Source organism: Malaclemys terrapin, chromosome 7 (assembly GCF_027887155.1).
Source record: "Malaclemys terrapin pileata isolate rMalTer1 chromosome 7, rMalTer1.hap1, whole genome shotgun sequence".
Classification (NCBI taxonomy): Eukaryota; Metazoa; Chordata; order Testudines; family Emydidae; genus Malaclemys; species Malaclemys terrapin.
Window position 1 is genome coordinate 47,673,390 of NC_071511.1, and position 25,517 is coordinate 47,698,906.

Genomic DNA, 25,517 nt, shown 5'->3' on the forward strand with positions numbered 1-25,517 from the left:
GCAGGTTTCAGCCCCAACTGCTGCTGCCCCTGCCCATCCAGCAGCCTCTAAAGAGAGAAGGAAAAGCAAGGCCCAGTGGGGAGGGGGAATCTCAGAGCCTGACAGTCTGGGGCCAGCAGCCGTATTCCTGGAGCCCTCCTGATGGGGCAGAGCAGAGGTGGCTTCTCCTGGGGTGGGATCATGGGTGGGTGAGTCACTGGGGAGGTGAGAACAGCCTCGGGGGGAGGCAGGGAAAGGGGGTGAAATGGAGAATGGGGAATGGAGATGGAGAAAAGAGGAAAGTGTCTGACCCAGAGGGCGAGGGAGTGCAGGGGGGCAGCCAAGCAGACACCTACCTGCTCCAGGGCTGCCTTGTGCAGCGGGGCTCCACCTGGGCCCCAGGTGTATATTCCTGAGCACCTCCCGCGTCTTGGCCCTGCCCACATGTGCTCTGGAACAGCAGAGTAGGTGTAGGTGGCACAGGCTGTCAGTGCCCAGCTGAGGGACCCATTCCAGGCCAGGTTCCTGGACAGTGACTGTCTGGCCAATCCCAGGGCATGTACGGCTGTCCCAGCGACAGCCACGGTGATTGAAATGCAGTGAGAGGCTGGCATAGAGTTGCCCCAGAGCAGGTAGTGTTGGGACCAGTGGTGGTATCCAAGGCCCTTGGGGGCGGGGGTAACCCCACTGCCCATCCTGCTGTCACAGCCCTAGTGCAGGCTCCTAGCAACTCTTTCCTCCAGACGTATGACTGTCGATCTGCTCCCTCTGCCCCTACAGGTGCTGAGCACTTGTCCTCCTCCCCGGGCGATGGGTCCCCACTGACCTCCACGCTGTAACCTGCCAGCTGTAGCTCAGCCGCCTGTTGCTAATGCTCGGATGCCAGAGGCCAGCGCTTTGACCAGTGCCGCCTGGTGGCTCTCCTCACTCCGCAAGGACAGGGCCATGGGGCTCTCTGTCCCCCTGTGGCTTTGGCTGCTGCAAGCCGCCACGTGCCTCGCCAGCAGCCCAAACCCCAGCTACAGCACAGTGGCCAAGAAGGAGATCAGCACGGAAGGGGACCTGGTCATTGGGGGGCTGTTCCCGGTGCACGAGAAAGGTAGCTCCAACGAGGAGTGCGGCAAGATCAATGAGCACCGAGGGATCCAGCGCCTCGAGGCCATGCTCTTCGCCTTGGACGAGATCAACAAAGATCAGCGCATCCTGCCAGGGATCACACTGGGGGCCCACATCCTGGACACCTGCTCCAAGGACACCTACGCCCTGGAGCAGTCTCTGGATTTTGTCCGCGCCTCCCTGACCCGAGTGGATGGCTCCGAACACATCTGCCCTGATGGCTCCTACGCCATCCACGATGACGTTCCCATGGCAATTACCGGGGTCATCGGGGGCTCATACAGTGACGTCTCCATCCAGGTACTATGTGCACAGAGGGCAAGCTGGGGCCATGGGGATTAGAATGAGGGGGCATTGAGGCCCAGGCCACTGGCAGTGGGATATAAGGTGACCTCTGTGTGGCCAGTCTGAATCTAGCTCTGGTTGGCAGAGAGTGAATGTCATTACACTCGGCTGGCTACGTGGTTTGCTACAGTATGTGCAATGAGTTTGTGTGTGGGGTCTCAATCCAGATCCTGGTCCCCAGGTGCTCGCATGACAAGAGCTGGTGCTCGCTGGCATAGTCTCAGCAGAGAGGCCAAGGACTAGATGACTGTTGGAGACCTAGCTGGTTGGATTTGAAGGGGTTTGAGGTGCAGCCATCCCTTCTGTACCTGTTTGGGGGATAAGCAGGGGTCTGAGCATATGGGTGTGACCTCCACACCACGGACCACATCACTGTCCCAGGGAATGACCCTTGCCCACCCCCAAGGAGTGAGCGTATCTGGCTTAACCTACTCTGTGTGCTCCACCACCCACCCCCCAGCCTGAGAGGATGGTGCAGCCTCACACCTGGCTCTCTCATTGCCCCTGGCATATGCTGATTTCTTTATTGCCCAATTTACCATTTAGAAGTCGGCCTCCTCCTGACCCAGTGCGGGTTTGCCCCTGTTCCCATGTGTGCACACCCGTGCCACTCATCATTCTCCTGCCCGTACAATGGAAAGCACGGTTCGCGTCGCAGGGAAAGAAAGAGCCATAGACATTCCTTGGTGACACAGTGCCGGCTTGGGGCCTGTCAGTTTAACTGCAGCCTCTCCTGCCTTTTAGGAACCTAAAATTCTCTTTGGGCTTGTGAGAGATCCGGGCATGTCAGCCCAGGCAGAGTGGACGTGGTGTGGCATGTGGTGTGGAGGTCATACCCCATACGTTCAGACCCCTGGGATGGTGATGTGGCATGTGGTGCAGAGGTCACACCCTTACACTCAGATCCCTGGGATGGTGATGTGGCACATGGCGTGGAGGTCACACCTTTATGGTCAGATCCCTGGGATGGTGACCTGGCACATGGCATGGAGGTCACACTTGTATGTTCAGACCCCTAGGATGGTGATGTGGTGCAGTGGTCACACCTGTATGTTCAGACCCCTGAGATGGTGATATGGCATATAGCATGGAGGTCCCACCTGTATGTTCAGATCCTGGGATGGTGATGTGACACATGGTGTGGAGGTCATACACCCGGATGCTCAGACCCCTGGGAGGGTGATATGGCACGTGGTGCAGAATTCACACCCATGCGCTCAGACCCCTGGAACAGTAATGTGGCATGTGGTGTGGAGGTCACACCCTGAGACCTGGTGTGTGCTTGTAGCAGACGTGTATACCCCATATGTTGAACACCGAATGCCTTTGAACTCTTCCCAAAGCACAGGCCCTGTGACTTGCCCTGACCTCGTCCACACGCTAGTATTTTCCAAGCCCTCTCTCCTTGCTGTGGCCATGACGTTAAACTCAGCCTAACTCAGCTCCCTGCCTGGGAGGGGATGGGCTTTTTATAGCACAGCAGCCACGTTGTGCCTTCCCTGCCCCGCCACGATGCCTCCCTCTCATGGAGAGCCCCTTCCCCCACATACCCCGATTCCACACAGGTTAGTGGGGGCCTAGATCCCGAAGCACTCAATAGCCCGCCCTCCCGACCACCACAGTACTTAGCTGCTGCTCCCAAGCCTCTCTGTGCTGCATTAATGTTGTAATTAATGCAAATTAATCTCTCATCATCCCATTCAAAGCCTGGCCCAGGGGGAGCAGGAAGCGTGGCTAGGTGAGCCGGCATGGCAGCCAGCCTGGTGCCAGGGCTTTGGGGCACTGAGCCAGGCATGCAAGAAACTGAGCCGAGAGTCTGAGCAGAGCTGGCTCCTTGCAGCAGGCCTGCGTGGGAGAGCCATTCATTCAGCAGAGCCCTGAGCTGCTGCTTGCAAAAGGTGTGTGTGGGGGGCCCCACAGGTGCCCATTCACAGCCCTTCTCTCCCTTCCCCTGCTCTCATGCTCTACCTCAGCTCTGACCCCAATTGCCTCCCTGCGGGAGGGGCCACCAGGGGGCCCCGCCAAGCACACCTGAGACTCCACCATCTGTCGCTAGCATCAGCCGCTTTCCCTCAGGCCTCCTGGGCCAAACGCCTCCCCTTGGGGTAGCTCGGCCAGAGTCGCTGAGACGCAGGCCCAGGGTGGGAGCTGGAACCCTGGCTGGCTGGCGAAGAGACACAGAAAAGAAAGGAGACCTTCATTCATTTATAGCTCCACTCCCTCCCCGAGTGGGTGAATGCCAGGCAGCATCCCTAAACCCCCACACCTCTAGTTCCGCGAGATTGTGCCAGCCATCCACCTTCCCTTCCTGCAGGGCCTTCTTTATTTACTCCCTGGATTCCCCTCCCAAGCAGATTGCTGCACAGCTGGGGCGAGCAGCTCTCCTTTCCCTTCCAGCTCAAGACGATGTCCCCCTGAGCCAGGCTGCCAGGGAGCCCTTGGCCCTGAACCAAGGGGTCTGCAGGGATGGGGACGGGGGGGACAAGCAGGAAGTGGGGAAGGGAAACAAGGCAGGAGAAAAGGGAGGTGGGCCAAAGAGCAGGGAGAGGCTGCAGGAGCTGAAAAGATGGGGGTGCAGGAGCTGGATGGTCAGCTGTAATGTATGTTTGAAGTGCCATGAATAGCATTCCAATGGGGCTGCAGGAAGTAAAGGGAGCATTTTCTCTTTGAAGCTATTGTAGATGGAGCAAGAGAAAAAGGAGGAGGGGAAGGAAAGAAAGGGATGGGGGAGGGATGGATGGACAGATAGAAAAGATGATGGGGCCAGACAGACAGGCAATTAGATACATCGACAGCCCAGAAGGTGGGTAAATCCATCGCTGGGCAGACAAAAGGAGAGGGAGATTGGCAGTGAGATCATTAGGCAGCTCATTAAAAAGAAGCAGCTAATTAGCTGCAGTTGCAGACACTGTCCAGGGCTGGGGACAGAGCTGCAGGGCACTGAGGAGAACACGGAGCCGTTTATTAATAATTCTGGGCTTTCCTAGCTCTGCGTGCGTCTCCTCCAGGCTGCAATAAAGCAGAGCATGCTTGCAGTCTCCCCTGGGCTTCGCACAGAGAGCTCCAGGTTTGATCCAGCTGAGACATCACATTTCTGAGGCCTGCATTGAATTAGGACCTTCCCCCACCCCGACAGTGGCACACGCGCTCCCCGTTCTTTCCTCACTAGGTGCTCTCCCTCTCTCTCTCAACACTCCCTTCTGGGAGCAGCAGCCCCTCGTTCTGCAGGCTGGCTTGAGGACCAGTGGCTGAGTGTAAGGACAGTGCAGCCTGCCCAGCACCGGGCCAAAGGTGGCTGTGAGCTCAGATGCAGGGCAGTGGGGCCCCAAGTGTAAATTAGAGCAGCCCCAGGCACTCAGCCCTATGCTGTGCCTGTGTAGGGGGGATTCTCTCCCAGCTACACATGGTGCCTGTATCGGCCCCTATATGTTTCCAGAGCAGTGCAGGGTTGGATCTCTCCTTGCCTGTCTGCTATGCCAGACACCTTCGGCAGGTATAATTCACCTAGCTCCCTGCAGCCCCTCCTGGAGGAAAAGTCAGTGCTGCATGTTTTCTTGTTTCCAAGTTCATAGCTAATGCTAGTCTCTATTATCCAGAAGGGCCTCCAAAGCATTTTCACAGACCGCAGGCACCCAGCATTGCTCTCTGTTACGGCTCTGCGGGTGTAATCTGGATTAATGCCGCAGGATGTGACTGCTAGCTGGATATACAGGAATTGTGCACCAACGCTGAGATGTAGCCACCTCGGGTGGAACACAGCAGCTGTTCGAAGCCAGCTAGGCGAGACACTGGAGCCAGTTCAGCCTGCTGGGAGAAGCGAGCAGGAGTGGTTAGGGCAGCAGGATGCAGTTACTGGTGGGAAGTTTGCACGGATGCGGAGGCTGATGCTGCCCTGTTCTTGTGAAAAGCAAGACGAGGTTTTTATCAGTCATGAGTGGTTGGGGAGCATTCCTTTGAAAGGTGGCATTGCCAGCAGCACAGTGCCCCCTATGGCAGAGTCACAAAAGGGTATCACTCCCCAAGTCACCAGCATCACTCCCTGTAGCACCTGGTTTTTTCCAGTCTGCTGCTGAGGTTATTGCTGACCAAGATGCTGGTTTTGGCCCAGATCTTCCAAGGTGTTTAGGCTCCTAACTTCCATTAATTTCAAGGGTCCTAAATACCTTGGGATCTCTGGACTTTCCCCCTTCTTTCACTTCACTGAAAACTCCATTAGCTTGGGGCTGAGGGGATGGTTGGGTGTCTCATAACTACCACCTCCCCTGGTCATTCACCCACTTGGCTCTAAAAGGGCTGCATAAGTCACTGACCCCTTTGCAGACTCAGCATGGGCCTCTGCCACTTACTACGCTGTAGCATTGGGATGATCTTCTGCATTGGGGCAAATTGCACCCACAACCCCTCCTTTCTGCTTAGCCCAGGCACCCTGTTTTATATGGACTCGCCTTGTTCCTGGCCCCCACTCCATGTAGTGCTTTCTTGCCTTCACGCCACATAGAGCCTTTCATCTGGCAGGGTCTCGAGCCGTTTCACAGACTTATCCCCTCAATCTTTGGAATCGCAGTCAGTGCAGCTGTGCTGATTTCTACCAGGATTGGATCTGGCCTTGTGTACATTCAGATCACTCCCACCACCTGGTAATCAGCCTCTTCTGCAGCAGTGCACGACAGTGGGGTGGAGGGGCTGGAATTTAGGGAACAGGAGGTAATTGCCAATAGCCAGGACCCTAAGTTTAATGAGGAATCTTTATGGACCACAAGCGGTTGGAATCTAACCAGCACAGTGCCCCCTGGGTATTCACTCAGTCCCGATTCAGCCAGAGGAGAGCGACCTACTAGCACAAAAACAGGGCATTGTGTCACATGGTTCCTTCCTGCAGGGTACAGGGTTTCCTTGGCAGTCTCCTAGCTAAGGACGAGGCCAAAATTTCCCCTGCAGTTCCACCTGGATGTGGTATTCTCCTGCACTCCCTAAGTTAACCTGTTGGTTAGTGTGACTGTCCACTGTTAAAAACAGCTGCCATGTTTCACCCCAGAGGTGGCTGCATGGCAGTGCAGGTGAGGTGATTTTCTTATAAGTGGTTGTAGGCCTGGCTTGACATGAATAATTAGACATGGGTGAAACCTCATTTCTCAGAATACAGGATTAGGGAGGTAAATGGATCAGCAGCCTGGAAACAGAATGTCTGCACTAGCTAAGACAAGGGTGAACCCCCAGGGAACCATTTACAATGGCCAAGATAACAATCAACAAGATAAATTGGGACCATAAAGATGATGTAAAGAGTAAGTCGTGCGTGGACAGAGCATGCTGTACGGGGATTGTACAGCCAATCCTTAAACGTGTGATGCAGTGTATAGTAAATGCAGTTTAATCTGGAAATGTCTATAGAGAAAGAAGTTTGCTGTGTAACTTTGGGTGGGGGTGGTATGCCCTGTTCCCACCCTCTACTCTTGAGGCTACTCAACTCAAGTGTCGTTTGATTGCATGCCAATAAAGAAACCTCAGTGAGGAGTTCAGAGTCGAGCTGAATTCTTAGGAACTGAGGGAATGAGATCTTGGAGGCCACTGGGTGGATAAGGTCTCAGAAGCCACCCCAACGTACTCCTGAGCAGATAAGGTCTCAGAGGCTACCCCAGAACTGGGCTGGTGGAAGTCACAGGGCTCTGCTGTGAGCAATACAAAGTTCTTGAGGCTGGTGGATGCAGACTGAGGCCTGGGCTCTCTAGGTCTTGGCATGGAGTAAACAGCCCCGGAATGGACGGCTGCCTATGCTACCCGGTGAGGTGCTAGATTCCCAACGTGACCTTCCTCACAAGGCCTACAGTGGCTTAGATTGCGCCTTTGTATGCCAGCTTGGCCTGTCCACTTTCAGAGGCCTGCTGCCTGCCTGCCCGCCCCAGGAATTCGCTGGAAAGCACTTCCTGACTGGGATTTCGCTTCCCAGGGAACGTGTTTATTTCACTCTCTGTGCTTGTCTCTGCATGGAGCCTTTCCCACAGCTTTAACAGAGTCGGCTTAACCAACAATAATCTCAATGTTCAGGTCCACCCCCCCGTCTGCCAGGCTGCTCCCTGCAAACACTGCAGCCTCTCTCCGGCAGGCATAGTGCCGCCACTTGTTCTGGATGACCAGGACTGCCCTCTGGTATTTCTTGTACTGGCTCCTTGCACGCCACATCCTGACCAGTGATTGCAGGAGGACGGTAGCTCTCATGGGCCTCACGTACATTGCCAGCACCGTGACCCGCCTCTCCTCCCGCTGCCAGAATGAGACCCGGCGCCACCACCTCTGGATCACCAGCACGCAGAGCGTCGCTTGGCGCACCGTTCGCCGGGTGAGCACCCCCCGCCACCACGACTGGATGGCAATGGCGGATTTGTTGCTGGGGTCCTTCTCTGGTGAGGGGGAGAGAGGAGGAGAGATTGCTTTCTGCTGTGAAGAGAAGACAGGAAACCATCTGTCGCTACGGGAGAGGTAGCCACTAAAGCACAGATTTCTATTGCTTGAGCTAAAGGAAAAGTTCCATTATCTGACAGCAGTAGTAGGTTGCTACCTTCTATGTGGCCTAGGCCCTAGAGGGGACATGACACCCACTTTATGTTTATTGAACATCTTTTTGCCTAAACATAGGTGTCCACGTAGGCCATAAATGGGCACCTAAGAGACCAGCCAAAACTAGCTGCCTCATTGGGGTTGATCCAGCCGAGCGACCAATCACAAATCTGTGAAGCTGCTGACACAGTACCATGCACACTGCCACTTTTGGGGAGCCCTATAGGGACTTAAAATACCAGCCTGAGCCTGCAGGAGGGGTCTCCAACGCCCATGGGTGAGCTGTTGTTTTGGCTGGCCAGTCACTGGAGAAGGCGGAATCCCACTCGGCCTGTTGGTGGAGATGCTGGGAGAGTGTTGGGGCTGTTGCAGCTCTGAAGGAATGTCTGGGCCTGCCTCTGTGCTCTGCACTGGGAGGAGTGGAAATGGAGAACCAGGACCGGCTTTCCAGGCCTGGCAGAAAAAGACCATCACAGAGAACCGGAAGGATTCCTGGAGCTGTGCAGAGAAGAGAGGCTGCTCCGAGCCAGGCTCCCCCTGAAATCTGACCCAGTTTCCCCAGTTCCACTGGTCATGCTACATGTCTTGGCGCTGGCCATTCAGCTCTTGCCAGCTTTTGCCTAAGCCCCCTTTGGCTTCCAGAGCGGGGGAGGGGGGAGGTGTCTTTAAAAGTGATATGAAGGGAGTTGTCAGGGGGCAGATCTGTGCTGGGTGACACCCGCAACCCCCACTGAGCTGTGCCTGGGGGTTCGGAGTCAAAGAAATCCCGCCTGCGAGATGGAGGATACTCACGTCCATAGCTGCTGCCTGATCTGGAGCGCCCAGCTGCTGCAGGGAGTCTGGAGCTGCCAAGAGATGCCTCTGAGCATCATCGCCGCCTCCCAGGGCAGGATCTGTGACCACGGAGTTCTTCAGCGCCTTGGCATCAGGCTTCTTCCTGGGGCTGCCCTCCAGAGCCTTCACGCCCGCCATGGAGGAAGGAAAGAGAAGAGCTGCTCAGCGTAAGGATGGGAGGGAGGTCGCAGGGCTGACGACTGCAGCCCAGTGAAGGTGAAAAGTCCCCACCGCCCATCAGTGAGGCTTCCCCTCGTCAGCACCTGCCGGTGTTACCCTGACTTTCCCCGAGCTTGTCAGGGATCCAAAAGAACAGGTGTGGGAGCTAGAGCCAGGCAGACTGGGTGTGCTGCAGTCTGCCTCAGAGATAGGTGTAACTGAGAGCAGAGCTTGGCTCCTAGAGACAGGCGGACGTACACAGAGACAGGTGGAGACATGGGACTGCCCAGTCGGGATCGGACTAGTGCACCAGTTAATCCAGGGGCTGGTGCCAGCTGCTGCAGAGGACGGGCAGTTAGGGGATAACCTGCCCCAGGGGAGAGAAATCCAATCCCAGGGCTCGGCCTGGCTGCATTGACTTTGGTGGGCATTGTCTACAGGCGGCAACCCCAGTTATTTAGTTTAATTGCAAGTTTATTCATTAGCACCCTCATCATCGACGGCTTCAGCCTTTCTGCAGTCAGTGCAATCGCACCCACCCGACGGTGTTGGTCCCAAAGGCTGGTACCAGGCACATTAGAAAATCTTTCCATATCCTCTCCTGGTTTGGGTGGAAACATAACCCTTCCATGATCAGCCTCTTCCCTCAGGGGTTGGGGTGGGTTGAGGAGAAGCAGGGAATTTAGTGCTGGAGAGTTGAATGCAATGGAGGGGGAGTGAAGGCAGGCAGTGGACCCCATCCTGAACAACAGATTGCCTCACTGAGAGTAAGGAGGCAGGTGGAGTCAGTCAACCCTAGGCTTCTCCTCCAGTGGATCCCCCTGCTGTGTCCTGAGAGAGCTACACTCTCCTAGCAGGGGAGGGAAAACCTTCTCCCCATGGTTTGCCATCCTCGGCTTCTCCATTTGCCTCCATTATCCATGGTTTCTCCAGAAGATCTACCACATTCTGCCCCAAGAGACGATCCTCTCCTCAACAGTGGGCTTGGGGAAGGGACATGGTGCCTATAAAGGGATCTGTGTCTGGCAAGTTTCTACTTCTGGGTTGATATTACCCCCCTCAACAGCCAGATATAAGGGAGTGTTATCTGTGAGTAATGCACTCCGTACGGGAGGTTTGCTTTTTCGTGCCCCCATGAGGCACCTCACATCTCAGGAGAGGACCATGTTTCCCTGGGATGGCAGGAGTTCACTTTTCATCAGCTGAGGGTCTTTTAGGACACTAGCATCAGCACCCTGTGGCGAGAGCTGTGATGTTACAATGGACACTGACATCACCAGTCAAGCTGGTCAACCCAGGTAACGGATGAGACAACAATAGACCTGCCTTGACCGCTCTGCTGTTGGTCGTTGGCTGGGTTGGAGGCAACCCAGATCCATGTGGGTTACAGACGTGGAAAACCTTGGCCTCAGAAGGCATGTTCAGGATTTTTTATGTCCTTGCTGAACCCCAGGGCACTGGGGGCAGAGTGTGGAGAGGTGAGGCATTGAAGAAACAGCAGGGAGTCAGTGGTTGTTCCTCAGGGTAACTGCAGGAGGAAACATTATCTGTCTGTTGCTGGTATCTTTTTCATCATTCTTTTCTCTGTACAGCTGTGAACATGGGCACAGCTGTGAACATGGGCACATCTATACCCGTTTTGTTCTTTCTCACTTCCATGCACCTGGTCAAATCCTTCTCTCACACCAGTGTCTTCCCTGGAATCACTGAACCTGTCTCTCTCAGCTTCATAGTCCACAACTAACCCTTCAGGGGCTAGTAGCCAGTGGCTCCTTGAAGGTGGGAGATTTACATGTATTGGGAATCGTGACCACCAGGAGACTGGGTGGCTTAAGGAACAGGTATAGCCCTTCCCCCTCTAAGATCTATAGTTCAAATCTAGCCCAGGCCAGTAGTGGCTGGAAGTCCTGGTGTATGATGGGCCATTTGAGAGCCTCTATAAGACAAGATGGTGGCCTCACCTTTGGTTCCTAGTGGACGTGGGTCTGTGCTACATTGGGACTGTTTGGAAGCCTGGTGGCAATCTCAGTAAAGAAGCCAGGACTCCATGGCCCTACAGAGAGTGAAAATGCCTCTTGCCCCTGGAGCTGGCACCTTTCATCAGCGCTTAATTCTCTTTTAACAAAGGCCTGGTGGACATTCCCAGCGCCGTCCTTCCCTCGGGTGCCTGCTGGGACTCTGGGGGCAGGATGAGCATGTGGGAGCACTGGTGTTACCTGTAAACAGGGCGTGTTGCTTTCCATCCTCCTTGCTCCCCTGGGCGCACTGCACAGCTCCAGTGCACCTGGCTCCGGCTCTGCTCCCTGGGCCAATTGGGGGAGAGTAGCCTTTCCTGTGACAATACATTGTCCCAGCCCTGTGTTAGGCCTGCAAGCTGTCGAAGGGGTTGGGGGCAAAGGGGAAGGAGGGGAGCAATGAAATGTGCTGCCCTGCGGGATTTCAGTCCCAGCAGTGCTATCATGCTGGAAAGTGCCAATCTCACCCCTAAGTGGCGTTAAAACTTATGAGCATGAGGCAAGGGCAGTGCCAACGGAGGAAAGGGCAGCAGGCAGAATCGTGGCAAAGGCAGAGCTGTGCTGGCTGGTCTCCTAGCAACAGAATCGTTCCGGCTACTATTCTACCAAGTGGGCTCATGGCACAAACAAAGCTCTGCTGGCCACTAGCATTTTAGCGAGCAGGCAGGTTCATGGCTGTGCCAGACTGGGATTTCCCTATACTCCCCCGAACTCCCCCATCTACCCCAGTGGTTAGCAGAGTGTACCTCATTCTTGGCTAAGACAAACACTCCCTGGCAATGCTCAACTTCTGTACAGCCAGATTCCAGGGACATTTGAGGGCACCGGGGTCAATCAGGTCACAGCGGTTCCTAGGATGTTAGCTTCCCACTGACGGGGACAGTCACAAAGAGCACAAGCTTACAGACAGCCTCACTGCAAGCTAAGTGACCCAGGGTCTGGCAGTGCCTTATCACTTCCCCTTTCAGGGGCTTGGTTTGCCCACTTCAAAAATGGGGACAGCAATCCCTGCTAACCTTACCTTCATTTGTTTTTAGCATCACATGAGCTGGAACCAGCAAATTGTGTGGTAGGGCCCAGTTCCTCAAAGGTACTTAGGTATCAACTCCCAGAGGTGTTAGGCACCTAAATACTTTTGAGGCTCTATGCCTCCCTGTGTGACCACACAATCTCAATATCCTGCGTCCTGTCTCTCCTTCTACTTCTAACATTCACTTGTAGCATGGTTCACATTAGATAGTAAGAGGGTAGGGACTGCATTTCCATATGCTTTTGTATAGTGTCAAGAACCATCAGGCCTCAGTCCTGATTGGGACCTTTGCATGGCACCATCATTATGGACATTAATGCCTTGCCAATGCCTGGACAGCTTTCTGTAAGTGCCGTCCCTTGGCCTTCAAGCGTGTCTGTTGCAAATTGTGAAAATAGGGTTGTTCTCAAGAGTGCAGAGAGCCCATTGCTAAATTGCACCACGCAGGGAGTTCCAAAGGGTTTGGATCTTGCTGGCAAAGGATACCCAGCTCGTGTTAGGTATCTCCCCCTTCTACCCAACTCCAGAAGTGCCAGTCGCCAATTTTGGTGTAACAGATTGAGCAGAGGTGGATAATGGGGCCATAAACTGGTCAAACAGATCTGATGAGAAGAGGGGAAAGTAGAGAACCCATCAGAGCCCCATCTGCCCAGGATTCACTAGACGTGAGAGCTGGAGGGAGCCACGGAAAAGCAAAAGGACAATGCCCCACTGGAGGTCACCAGTTGGCGTCAGCCTGTCAACTCCCTGGAGACTGTGGCTGTCACATGGTGCCACTCTCTCTGCAGGCTCTGAGGATGTTAGGGGGAGGAGGCAAGGGTGGGGTTCTGCTGAACAGTTGGCAGTAAGAGGAAGTACCACTGCCCTTCATCACATGACACACTGGGTGTCTCTTGCAGGGATTCTGTCCTTCCAAGTAAGATAAGGAAGGCATCCCCCAGGTGAGGCTCTGAGTTCTCCTGCCAGATCAGCAAAGGTCTGTCCTAGATGCTTAGGTACTACTCGGATATCTAGGTAGCTCCCAGATACCTGGATACCTCCAAGATATCTCAATTCCTCCCAGATGTCTAGCCATCTCCTTGGGACAGCTAAATGCTCAAGTACCTCCCAGCTGTCAAGATAGCTCCCAGCTGTGTTTGGGAATTCTACCTTCTCACAGTGATGAATTGCCTTCTGCATTTTAATCAGGACTGGTATAACCTGGCACGATCCCAACTTGTGCCTAACGAGAGTCAGAGCCCACTGGAACCAGAATGTGATTGGCGGACTGTGCGCCTGAACGTTGTGATCATTTGGCAATAGGACATGACAGGGAGTGAATTGTTCTCCATTAATTTGCACCTCGTGTGCCTACGGTCAAGTGCCTTCGATGACGATGCCTGGTGTGAATCAATGCAGGTTAATTCGCAGTCTCTGGTGCCTTATTGCCATGAGGAGTGTAATATTCTGTTAAAAACATATTTGTACATGTTAATTAAGCAGTGGAGATTTCCACATCATCGGGGGCTGGGAAATCAGCTCCAGATACCAGCTCTTGCCAGCCAATCAGATCACAGGCTTCTTCTCGCCTGCCTCTTTGACAGTCTGTATTTTTAATAGCCTCATTAGTGCGGATTTTTCCCCTTTGAAGGTAATGAGAATTGCTGCAGAGCATCTGGAAGAGCAGCCAGCGCGAGCTGTTTGGAGGGGGGGGGAAGGGGCACGCGCCAGCGCTTGTTCTGATCTCAATGGCTGGACACATGCGGACACATATTCTGCTCTGGCCCATTGTTTTTTTCATTCTCCTGTCCTTTCTCTTCATCTGTCTGGGCTGAGATATGCCCGCGCTGCACCAGCTCACAGGTGAGACTTTTGAAGGGTGGAAGTATTCTGAGATGAGTTGCTGGTGCTCCACCTCTCTCAGCATTTGGCCCCTATGTACATATTCCAATTCCTGAGTCAGACCTGCCTGGTCTTGCATGTTCTGGATTCATTTACAGGCAATTTTTATAAAGTCTCTCGCTCTGACAGAGAAGGATTTTGTGGTATTTCAGCAGGAGGTTTAATATCTCACCTCTGATGGTGTTGCTGTTGAGATCTCACTCCAGGTTCAGCCTGCCAAGTCATGCAATGGCCCAGCCTCTGCAATTCCTCTTACTTTCCACCTGCTGGCATGACTTCTCATTAATCATTGGCAAGCAGTGTGTGTGTTGGGAAGAAAAGCTGGGCCCCAAGTCAGGCAGGGGACAAGGTTCACAAGAGGGGAACAGCCCAACCTCCTCTCATGGGGGCAGAGGTAGAGGAGAAATCCCCAGGAATGCTCTGGAACTAGAAACCCATTTTGGAGCTCTGGGGAACCCCCTCCAGTGTTCATGAGCAGTGTTTGCTGATCCTTTGGATCTAGTCTTAATCCCTCATGGATGGACTGGGATTCCATGGTGCAAGGGAAATTGCAGGGGAGAGGAACATTGAGAAGCGGAAAGTATCCCCTCCCTGCTAAAGCTGGTGGTCTCATCGTGCTTTAAATCTCCCTGCCACCCTGAAAGTCTGATGGAATTCAGCTGCAGAAAAACATCTCACTGACAACACACAGTAATGCCTGAGGTACAGGGTCTCTCATAGGGTTGCCTATCCTCCACGATTGTCCTGGAGTCTCCAGGAATTAAAGATCATGTCATGATGAAACCTCCTTGAATACGTCCAACCAAAATTGACAACCCTATGCTGGGGGATTAATGACCAGTGCCCAGGATAGTTTGCTTCTGGTCACTAACCTTAGCAGGTCATCACATCCCTTGTGGTCAGAGGCCTGCAGTCTCGCTATGATGGAGCTATATTTTACGTAGCTATGAGAGGATGTTGTGGAACAATGCCTCCCCTCCCCCACCACCATGCCACATGGTGAAGTGGGAAGCAGTTGCCATTTGCATAGCCTTGGCTGTTGGTTGGCATGAAGATGCACGGATGCGGAAGTTCTAGAGTGCAAACTGCTTGGGGTCCTTCTGAGCATGGAAGCCCCCTGGGGGTCACTGGACATTCCCATGCAGAGGGCTAGCAGGATTGTCCCTTCTCCATTCCACCTTGGGCACTCCCAGAAGTCATCCTGGGGCAGGAACTCTAAGAGGCTGTGGTCATGGAAGATGTGATCATCTACCCTAAACCCATCAGTCTTTCTACAAATGATCTACCTGTGCATGGTGCATTGGCACACAGCAGAGTCAGGTCCCTGCTCCAATGAGCATGCAGTCTCCATTAGACATAATACAGTGAGGGATCACGGTAGCCAAAGGGACTTCAGCTTGAGTTCCCATCTTGCTGCAGGACATTGAAACACAACAAAATAATTATGCCCATTTCTTCCCTGGCAGCCACCCCTTTGCCAGAGTCTCAGATGTAGGGCTTCTTGCTCTACGGCATTCCTGTCCTGTTCCTAGAGATGATGTGAGGTGGTGGGTGTAGGTGATGTCTGTGATTGGACGTCATTGATACAATGTTACACCATGCCAGAGGGCATATCAGGTGACAGAGACAGGAGGGCATTTGAACACACACATTAAAGTCCCACTCTGATGGCTGAGCATGGGAGCTTTTTCATCAATAGCAGACCATGCAACCAGGAGCCTTAACCCCTGAAGAGCAAGGAGAACCTGCATACAAGAAGGTCCCTCCCTCTCTATGCCCGTATGGTTCTCCTTTTCTTTCCACAGCCAGCTGAAGATCTCTGGGGCACTCGATGGTGTTTTGCCTCATGTGTCACCCCGGACAATGCTGTCATAAGTTCTAGCCGAGCCTCTTTTTAGCCTTTGTCCAGCATATCAAAATCATTGTGTCACAATATCTTGGAATACACCCTATCATAGTGTGCTGGGGAGGTGCCTCGTTGAAATTACTTTCAGTATTTCAGAATGCTTTTAACGTTTTAATATTCTGTATGTGGAGAGAGAGCCCCATGGAAATCGGGACAGGAGGCGACCTCAAATTGATATCAACCAACCCCCCTTGCAATATCAGCGCTGTAGTGTCCTCCCCAGCTATTTAGTGTAGTGACAGGCTAGCTCCCTGCTTACCCATCTGCCTGTTTTGCATCAGTACTGTACCGGAATGGTTAGCAGGGGCTGGTATGTTAGAGGGACGCATGGGCTAAGTGCATGTCTGAGCATTCTAGCTCTGGCTCTGGCATTGACTCTTTACGTGGCCTGAGACAAATCCCTGAATCTGTCTTAGCTGTCCCACCTGTAAAATGATGGGGATCATGATAATACTTCGCTGGAATCTTGTCTCATATATAGACTGTCTTTTTGTTCTGTGCTTGTGCAGCACCTAGCACAATGGGGTTCTGGTCCATAACTAAGGCTCCTAGGCTCTACAACAATACAAATAATGAATAATAATAAATTACTGAACGCTTGGAAAACACTTTGAAGATTATGATGTTCTGTTGTGTTCCCTGCAGCGGATTCTTCTGCTTTTGCAACCGAAGCAGTTTATTTTCCCAAAAAGAGAACACAATATGAAATATTAAAACCAAACAAAAACAACCCAGAAGAAGTCACCAGCTCAGGATAATGGCTACTCCTTCAGAAAGCTGGAAACCACAGTGTAACAGGAGCGGAGACTGGAAGGAAAAAAACATCCAAGTCACTCAAAATAACGGACATATATGACCTTCACCCTGACAATGAACATGATGTGACTCGTAGGGAAAGCCTGACAGGTTATCACCCTCTAGACTGCTGATAATTATCTTCACATCTAATGTTTGAGGTGGAAAAAGGTTTATTGTTCAGAAAAATATTTTGAAAAGAAATAGCAGGAGGCTCATGCAGCCCCGCTACAGGCATCGCTACATCGATAGAACGCTCGGGAAATGGAAGGATATATGATTGGCTACTGGACTCAGAGAACTCTGAAAGGTCTCACTTTCAACCAATCAAAACTCTCTAGCCTTCAACATCCCACATGCTGCTACCTTTCTGACATCTCACTGGGGTTGTTCACATTTCCATAAAAGTGACCCTGTAAAAATGGCATGATGAAGGAAGTTCCATGGTGATTGTCACTCAGTTGTCTATCTGGTGCCCTTGTCTGCATCATCCCCATTGTGGAGTCCTCACAGGGGGCTGATGATGGACTCTCGGACATGGACAACTTTGCCCTTAGTCACCAGTCCAGGTTTGCTGGCTGGCTTCTCTATCATGTTGGGGAGGGATGGATACTAGGTTTCTTCCTTCTCTGTCTCATAGGGCGCATGTGTGGTTGGATGTGGCTTCACCAGCTGTGGCAAAACCTTTGTCCAAGATTTTCTTAGACTTCGCTATTTCTGGACACTGGGCTGTGGTACATCCTTCTCCTATGTGCATGGTCCTTGAGCCTCCTTCAGCTTAGCCTCAGCATCCAGCTGAGGAGAAACCTAATTTGTTTTCTTCAGATACTTCAGGAATGAAGCCATGACTCCCATCAAGGGCTGGAATTTTATAACTGCAGACACCCCACTGTGGATGAAAAATACAGGTGCATAATCTACATGTGCAATTACACTGACTGTGCACAGTTGTGACAACTACAGGTGCAAACAGCCAGGGAGATGTCTAAATCGCTTTTTGTACCCGCAGTTGCTGTGACTGCACATCCACGCGTGGGAACGAGAAATGCGATTACATGTGTGAAATTATCAATATTCAAGGCCTAATTGGCTCCATTTACAAGTCAACAGATGATTTTTCCAAACTCTGCCTGGTTCTGAAAATCCAGCTGGGTTCTTTATTCCATCATCGCCAGTAACAAAGGTTCTGTGATTGGAATGTAGTGATAGCGCAGGTGATGCTATATGAGACCAAATAGAATCCAGCTCACTCTCCACCACTGAACCACGGTGGCTCTCAGTCTTTGACTACTGGAGAGTCATCCATCGGGGGTAGCGGAGTGTCATCAGATAGATGAGTCACAATGCTTATGTCGTGAACATGCATCGAGAGGTGGTGACGTTGCATCATGATGTGATGTCAACACATATACTGATGCAATGTGAGAATGTCGAGGGTCTAATGCAGTGGTGCCCAAACTTTTCCTGTCACGCCACCTCTTACCAGTAATGGAAGCTGTCTGCACCCCCGCTCCATTACTGCACAGTTGCTCAGCAGAGGAGTTTGGGTTGAAGGCAGAGCTGGGTATGGGGGAGGAGCTGGGGCTAGAGGCAGAGCTGGGCTGGGAGTGGACCAGAGGGAAGAGTTGAGTTGGGCTGGGGGCGGTACAGGAGGCAGAGTGGAGCTGGGCTGGGAGTAGAGAGGGAATGAGGGCAGAGGTGGGCTGGAGGCGGAGATGGGATAGGGGCAAAGTGGAGCTGGGACTGGAGCTGGGCTGGGGGCAGAGTGGAGCTGGGCCTGGAGCTGTGCTAGGAGCAGAGCAGGGACCACTGGTCTAATGCCTTTCTTTCCTTTCTGGTCAGTGGGCTTGGCAGGCTCCAACTCTGTGATTGACGCTTCAGGTCAATGGAGATGTAGAGCTCCCAGAATACAGCTCAAGAGACATGAATTGGCCACCGTTGCCATGAAAGGTCTCCAGGGCTAAGAGGCAGAGAAGCGTGTTTGTGTTAGAATCAGCCTATAATGACTAGGAGGCACTCTGGGCTCAGAGCCATTGAATAAAAAGGGCCTCTTTTACAGTCACATTTCTGACTTTCCTGGCGCTTTAAAGGAAAGCCCAGTGTTTAATGCCTAGGAGGGTGAGTGGCTCTGCTTGGAAATCACTACATCTCTGGATATGTGCCTGAGATGAGCAGATTCTGGAAAGTTTTGTGTCCATTGCCTCTACCTCTCTTAGTGAGACAGGTCCCAGGAGACCTAAAGAATGGGTCACACTTTACAATCGGGGTCAATACCTTGCGGAGGGTTAACAAAGCATTCATAGACCTTGGACTAAAAGGTTGACCAATTGTTAGAGTCCAACAGGTCAATAGGTTGCTAATGACCATGGCTTAAAACCTTCTGTGTAGGAAACACCTTCTAATTATGTGCTTATAACCACCTTTATAACACATAATACTCAGATCTGCAACATAATTCTGACATCTATCAATCCTTTGTTTACAAACCATGTATGTAACTAAATGTACCCTTAGAATAAAGTGTACCCAAAGAAGGCATATCCTATCCATCCCATTTCTAATGCACCAATGACTGTGGAATCTGGGCCTCAGATATAGGCATTTCTACCATGTTCATCACTGTGTTAGCTGAGTGCTTATAATCATAGAAATGTAGGGCTGAAAGGGACCTCAAGAGGTCATCTAATGCATCCCCCTGATATGAGGCAGGATTAAATATACCTAGACCATCCCTGACTGGTGTTTGTCTAGCCTGGTCTTAAAAACATCCAAGGATTGGGATTCCATAAAAACTCCCCATAATCTGATAGATTATGAATGTTGTTGACTACATCTGACTCTCTAAGGGTTAGAATATGGAATGGTCCAATTAGGAGCCTTCAAGGAGAGGTTTTCTCCCCTCTGACCCTTAAAGGACCAGCTGTAGATATTTCCCAGGAAAACTGCTGTGGCATCCCACACTCTCTTCTGTAAATGGAGACAGGATGCTCTCCCTCTCTCTTGCTCCCATGTACACCTTGTAACTTCACCCATTCCTTCTTTCCCCCTTTGATCTAGGTGGCCAACCTGCTGAGACTCTTCCAGATCCCGCAGATCAGCTATGCCTCCACCAGCGCTAAGCTCAGTGACAAGTCTCGCTACGACTACTTTGCTCGCACCGTCCCACCAGACTTCTACCAGGCCAAGGCCATGGCTGAGATCCTGCGCTTCTTTAACTGGACCTATGTCTCCACAGTGGCCTCGGAGGGTGACTACGGTGAGACGGGTATTGAGGCCTTTGAGATGGAAGCCCGGGCCCGCAACATCTGCATCGCCACCTCTGAGAAGGTGGGGCGCTCCATGAACAAGAAGACCTTCGAAGGAGTGATCAAGGCCCTCCTGCAGAAGCCCAGTGCTAGGGTGGTGGTGCTGTTCACCCGCAGCGAAGATGCCCGGGAGCTGCTGGCGGCTGCACAGAGGATCAATGTCTCCTTCACATGGGTGGCCAGTGATGGCTGGGGTGCCCTGGAGAGCGTGGTGGCGGGAAGCGAGTTGGTGGCGGAGGGGGCCATCACCATTGAACTGGCAGCCTACCCCATCCAGGAGTTTGCCATCTATTTCCGGAACCTCAACCCCTACAACAACAGCCGGAACCCCTGGTTCCGGGAGTTCTGGGAGCACAAGTTCCAGTGCAGCTTCCATACCCAGGACTGCAGCCGGCACTCGCTGAAGACAGGCAAGTTCGAGCAGGAGTCCAAGATCATGTTTGTGGTCAATGCTGTTTATGCCATGGCCCACTCCCTCCATAACATGCACCAGGCATTGTGCCCCAATGCCACCAAGCTGTGTGACTCCATGAAGCCGGTTAATGGCAAGAGGTTCTACAAGGACTTCATGCTCAATGTCAAGTTTGATGGTAAGCCCACGGCATCAATAGGGATTGATGGCTGAACTGAAGGGGTTGGGATGGAATGGGCAAGGGAAATCAGAGGGTTTAACTAGGAGTACTCAAAGCCTGGGGATTTCAACTGGTCACATCTGAGCCAGACAAGCCAAACTTGCTGAGCGCACTAGGTCTGTGATTCCTCACATGATGATGTCCTTGCCCAGAGTCCTTTGGCCCAGGAGTTCACACACTTCTCCTGCCTCTTGATGATGGACTCTGCCAGGCTGGTGGCATGAAACCGCTGCATCAGGTGTCATGTTAACGTTGCATCGGGACACAAACATTGTTGCACAAGGGCATAGTTAGGGTCTCAGGTTTCAGCTTGGCTGAACGTTGTGGTTGAACGTTGTGTTGGGTTCAGCTTCTTCTAATTTTCTGGAGAATGACTGACTAACTGGGAGGGTTGTGAGACCATTTCCTTCAGCTGACCATCAGCTTCCCAGGCACCCTGGCTGATGCAACTTCCATTATTCCTTTCATAACCTGTTTGAGTTTTTAATATTCAGCACCAAAATATTTGTAATAGTTGATCACATATTCTCCTACCAGCTCTGCTGTATCTCGGGGACATCTGTCTAAACAATCATTTCCAATGTCAGTTCTGCTAGGCCTGGTGAGCCTGGAGAATTGGCCAGTCACATCTCTTCTTCCTTAGATTCAGCATTCTTGTCGGGGCAGAGCAGTCAGATATAAGTCAAAGCAATTTAAAACTGTTCAGAGGCTTTATTCTGACGAGACTACATTGCACTGACCCCGCGTACGGCGGATTCTTACCCCGGTGTATCATTTGTAGGAGACTCTGGAACACTGGTTTAAGATGCCACAGAAACAATGAGGACTCAGTATATTCCAGACTGCGTCCTTCTCCTTTGCGTTCTGGGTTTTATTCAGTCACAGGCAGGTAGGAGAATGTGGTGCTCTCTACAGGACTGACCTGCTCCTGAGATGGGCATTATACTGGCACACCGTGAAGACCTGAGCTTTCTGGATGGAGGAACCATCCAAAATGTTCTCCTCCAGGCCAAGCTCATTAGACACCTGGGAGGATGATTATCAATCTATCAATTATCCAGCCTCCATCACTGTCATATCTGGCAGCATACAGCCCTTACCATAGCTATCCTCACCACATCCCGGTGAGATAAGGAAAAACCCATGTGTGACGGGTTCGGTCACAGAGACCCCTTGGGACTGTCACCTGATGTGCTGAAATTACTTCTGAGATCGTTTGCCCTGCCAGCTTGGGACTCCAGAACCCTGCCTTGCTGAGCCAGACCCGCTAGCCTGCTGTAACACAGACTCAGGGTTTGGTCCATGCCCCCAAAGCTGAAGACTTAACTGAAAACAGCTTAGCAGGTTACCTGTCTCCAGCACCCAGACACCCAGTTCCCAATGGGATCCAAACCCCAAGTAAATCCATATTACTCTGTATAAAGCTTATACAGGGTAAATTTATAAATTGTTTGCCTTCTATATCACTGATAGGGAGATATGCACAGCTGTTTGCTCCCCCAGGTATTAATCACTTACTCGGTGTTTATTAATAAACAAAGGTGATTTTATTAAGTATAAAAAGTAGGATTTAAGTGGTTTCAAGTAGTAACAGACAGAACAAAGTAAGTCACCAAGCAAAATAAAGCAAAAACACGCAAGTCTAAGCCCAATACATTAAGAAACTGATTACAAGTAATACCTTGCCCTCAGAGATGTTCCAATAAGCTTCTTTCACAGACTAGACTCCTTCCTAGTCTGGGCCCAATCCTTTTCCCTGGTACAGTCCTTGTTAGTTTCAGCAGACATCCCAGGTGGTAAGCAGGGGTTTTCTCATGACTGGCAGTCCCTTTTGTCCTGCTCCACCCCCTTTTATAGCTTTGACACAAGGCGGGAATCTTCTGTCTGTGCTTGTCTGCACCCCTGCCTCATCAATGGAAAAGTACAAGGATTAAAATGGATTCCAGTATTATGTGACATGGTCACATGTCACTGTAAGACCCCTAGTCTCCATGCTTCCTGGGTTGGCCCACAGGTACACAGGAAGGTTTGCAGGTAAATAAACCATTTACAACCAATTGTCTGGGTCAGTGGGAGCCATCAAGATTCTAAACCGCCATTAATGGCTCACACTTTGCGTAATTACAATAGGACCTCAGAGTTATACTTCATATTTCTAGCTTCAGATACAAGAATGATACATGCATACAAATAAGAGGAATATATTCAGTAGGTTATAACCTTTGTTATGATATCTTACAAGACACCTTTTGCACAAGGCATATTCCAGTTACATCATATTCACTCTGTGATACAGGAGGGCCAGGGAGCATTGGAAGAGTGGTCGAGGGGAAATATATAAGCCCTAGGCTAATTAAGGCATGGTTCCCTGTAGACTAGGGACTGTTGCTACAGGTTAATTGGAGAACCTGTAGTTAATTAAGGCCCTGTCAGGAACCTAATAAAACCCCCTGCTTCAGGCAGTCAGAGGAGGAGGAGGAAGGAGAGAGGACTGGAGCATGGAGATGTTTGTGAGATTTGAAAGACCAGAGAACCAAAGTAAGGGAGACCCTGTCCCGGCAGGGCATGGAGACTCTCTCCCCCAGCATCTAAGGACTGAGGGTAATCCCACTAAGGGGGAAGAGGGTAAGAAACCCACAGGGGCTGGGACTCCGAGTGAGGAGCAAACTCAGATCCCTTCCCCACTTCTCTCCTCTACCACCTTCACAGGCACTAGTGGGGCCCTCGGTGCCCAAGAGCAGGGGCAAGGGGTGGCGTCTTAGCCCCAAGAAAAGCACGGGACCCACCATACGAACATCGGCCATCTTGTCACAACACTCATAAGCATATTTCTATAAAACATATGGAGTGCAATGTCACACCATGCATCTCTGCGTAGTCCTGAGGGTGCTAGGCATGGCTGGAGACTGGCATGCCAGCCACTAGTTTTCCTGAGTTTATTCTTAATACACATTGCTCCATGTAATCTTCCATGTGTGTCCAGGGGCCAGTTCTCAGGTATACTGGTGTGGGCAGCAATAGCTCCCTGAGTCCACCCCTCTCCAGTTAGAGCACAGCTGGATACGTCAGCCCTGCTCCCAGCCCCAGCATAGGGGGCAGGCTGGAGGCAGATCAGGGGCATGGCTGGTCTCTGCTTCCCAAGGCCCAGTCTGGTGTTAGTGGAGCTGCTGTCCAGCATAACTAGGGCACAGTTCCCCTCTCATAATCTTATGAAGAGTAAAGGGAGCAGGCTTGCCAGAGAACCTGTATATACTTCATCTCCCAGCTTGGCAATCAAGAGACCACATAGCGGGAGAGAGATTGCGGACTTACCTATATTTGATTTCATATATAAGCAGCCTTGGGCTGTCAGGCTTATGTCAGGGAAGTTAGTGCTGCTTAGAAAAATGTACTGTATTATCGGTCTCCTTGGGGAGGATTCTCATGGAGATAAATGTAGTATTTTCATGTGACGTGTTTAATACCAACCTGAGATGATAATAGAGGTGGGGGAGTGAATGATTGTCAAGTTGAAAGGATGTACTTAAGTGAAAAGGAATATGCATGTTATTGTTAGGTACTATAATGCTATAAAGGGGTGAATATAAAACCAAGGCATGTGGGGTGGCGGGAAAGTCGTTGAATATTTGCTCAAATCTGAAAGTGAATTTGGATTCATGTGTGTTTGTGACCCTTTTGTGTCCCCATTCTGGTAACATCTGAGTGCTCCTTTACTAGTACAAATACAGCAAATACTAGTACAAATTTTAGCATGAAGGCTGGAGTAGTCACTGAAAACAAATTCCAGGTGGTATATTCAGTTGTAAAATTAACAATGTGCAATTCACACTGTCTTTGGTTAATAAGTCATGTGACATAGTATATGTTCCCTGATTGGACAGTTTATGTAACTGACCAACAGAGCATGAATTGTGAATATTCAAATGTTCGCAATGTAACTTCCAAATGTAGCTTTAGTTACAGACTCATAAATTAGTGGCATAACTTTACAAATTGCACATTACAGATTACATTGTCGCATTTGTAAATTGTGCAACCTGCAGGCTAAGAACTATTTGCTGAAGGAAAATTGTAAATGGTTCTGAAAATATATAGCTTTGATAATGTTGGGATTTGTTTGTGGACAGAAAAAGAAGTCATTTTTTTTAAGAGATTACTTGTTGTGAATTATTTGTTCAGCTCAAATCAGAAGTACCATTGTGGCTTTGCAATATGGTGGGGAAATGAAATAGTTAACTCACGTACGTTAATTAACATGTTAAACGTCACAGCATTTAGTGTGGGCAAAGGCAGAGATTTAGCTGGTTGAGAATATTGTGTGATCTAATTGTAACCCTTCTGCCAGGTGGAGCCAGCAGCAACAAGGGTCGGGTTCAGTAACTAGAGGTTCCTTTTCAACAATACAACACAAACCGGCTCGAGCCACCACCCAGTGACCTGGAACAATTACACACCACTCCCTGGGTGCCTCTAAGAGGCAATACTTCCCTTCTCGCAAGCACAGAGTCTGAGTGTAGCAAAAACTTTTAATAAAAGGAGGGAATTAACTCAGCATTAATTTGGGAAAACACTGCAACTAGGGCTCATAAACACAAACCTAGAGCAAAAGACCCACCCCCAAGTCAGTTGGGCAGTGTCCTTTTCCCATCAGGGTCTTAAGTCAAGCAACCCACGCGTCCCTTTAACGTGCCTGTCCCTTCTCTGTACCCCACTCACAGTTGCTGTCCTTGGCCAGTGCAGCCCCAGAGTTCAGTGGTTCATCCGCAGAGTCCACCTCCCACCCTGTGTGGAAGGCAAGGAGGGGTAAGCTCTGCGGGGCTCTGCTTTGGCCCTCTCTACTAGCTTTCTCTGCTGGCTGCTTGCCCTGCCTCTCCACCTGCCACCCAGCCTGCCACCCTACTAGCCACTTGCCACACCTCTCTGCCAGCTATCCACTCACCAAGATGTCTTCAGCCTCCCCCCCAC

The 25,517-nt window shown here is 51.2% G+C and overlaps 2 protein-coding genes across 3 annotated transcripts in view; one reads left to right on the forward strand and one right to left on the reverse strand.

The window, feature by feature from the left end:
- The first annotated feature begins 858 nt into the window (after positions 1–858).
- GRM2 (glutamate metabotropic receptor 2) overlaps positions 859–25,517 on the forward strand; it is a 38,915-nt gene continuing 14,256 nt past the window's right edge. Inside the window, exons 1-2 of one of the 2 annotated variants that reach the window (XM_054036356.1) lie at positions 859–1,395; positions 19,673–20,510. In XM_054036356.1, the coding sequence (XP_053892331.1) occupies positions 859–1,395; positions 19,673–20,510 (1,375 nt within the window). Of the gene's footprint in view, positions 1,396–19,672; positions 20,511–25,517 lie in introns of those variants that run through there. The other variant, XM_054036357.1, reaches the window with a different exon arrangement.
- On the reverse strand, positions 7,459–8,967 carry LOC128841338 (IQ domain-containing protein F5-like). Its single transcript, XM_054036318.1, has 2 exons — positions 8,788–8,967; positions 7,459–7,875 (listed from the first exon to the last, which is right to left on the reverse strand). The coding sequence occupies exons 1-2, from the start codon at positions 8,965–8,967 to the stop codon at positions 7,459–7,461; spliced, it is 597 nt and encodes a 198-aa protein (XP_053892293.1).

Bases quoted from the DNA above. Each gene is read 5' to 3' on its own strand.
- LOC128841338 (XM_054036318.1), bottom strand. From the start codon at position 8,967: ATGGCGGGCGTGAAGGCTCTGGAGGGCAGCCCCAGGAAGAAGCCTGAT. The intron at 7,876-8,787 runs GTGAGTATCCTC...TTCTCTTCACAG, and splicing joins ATCAGGCAGCAGCTATGGAC to CAGAAAGCAATCTCTCCTCC.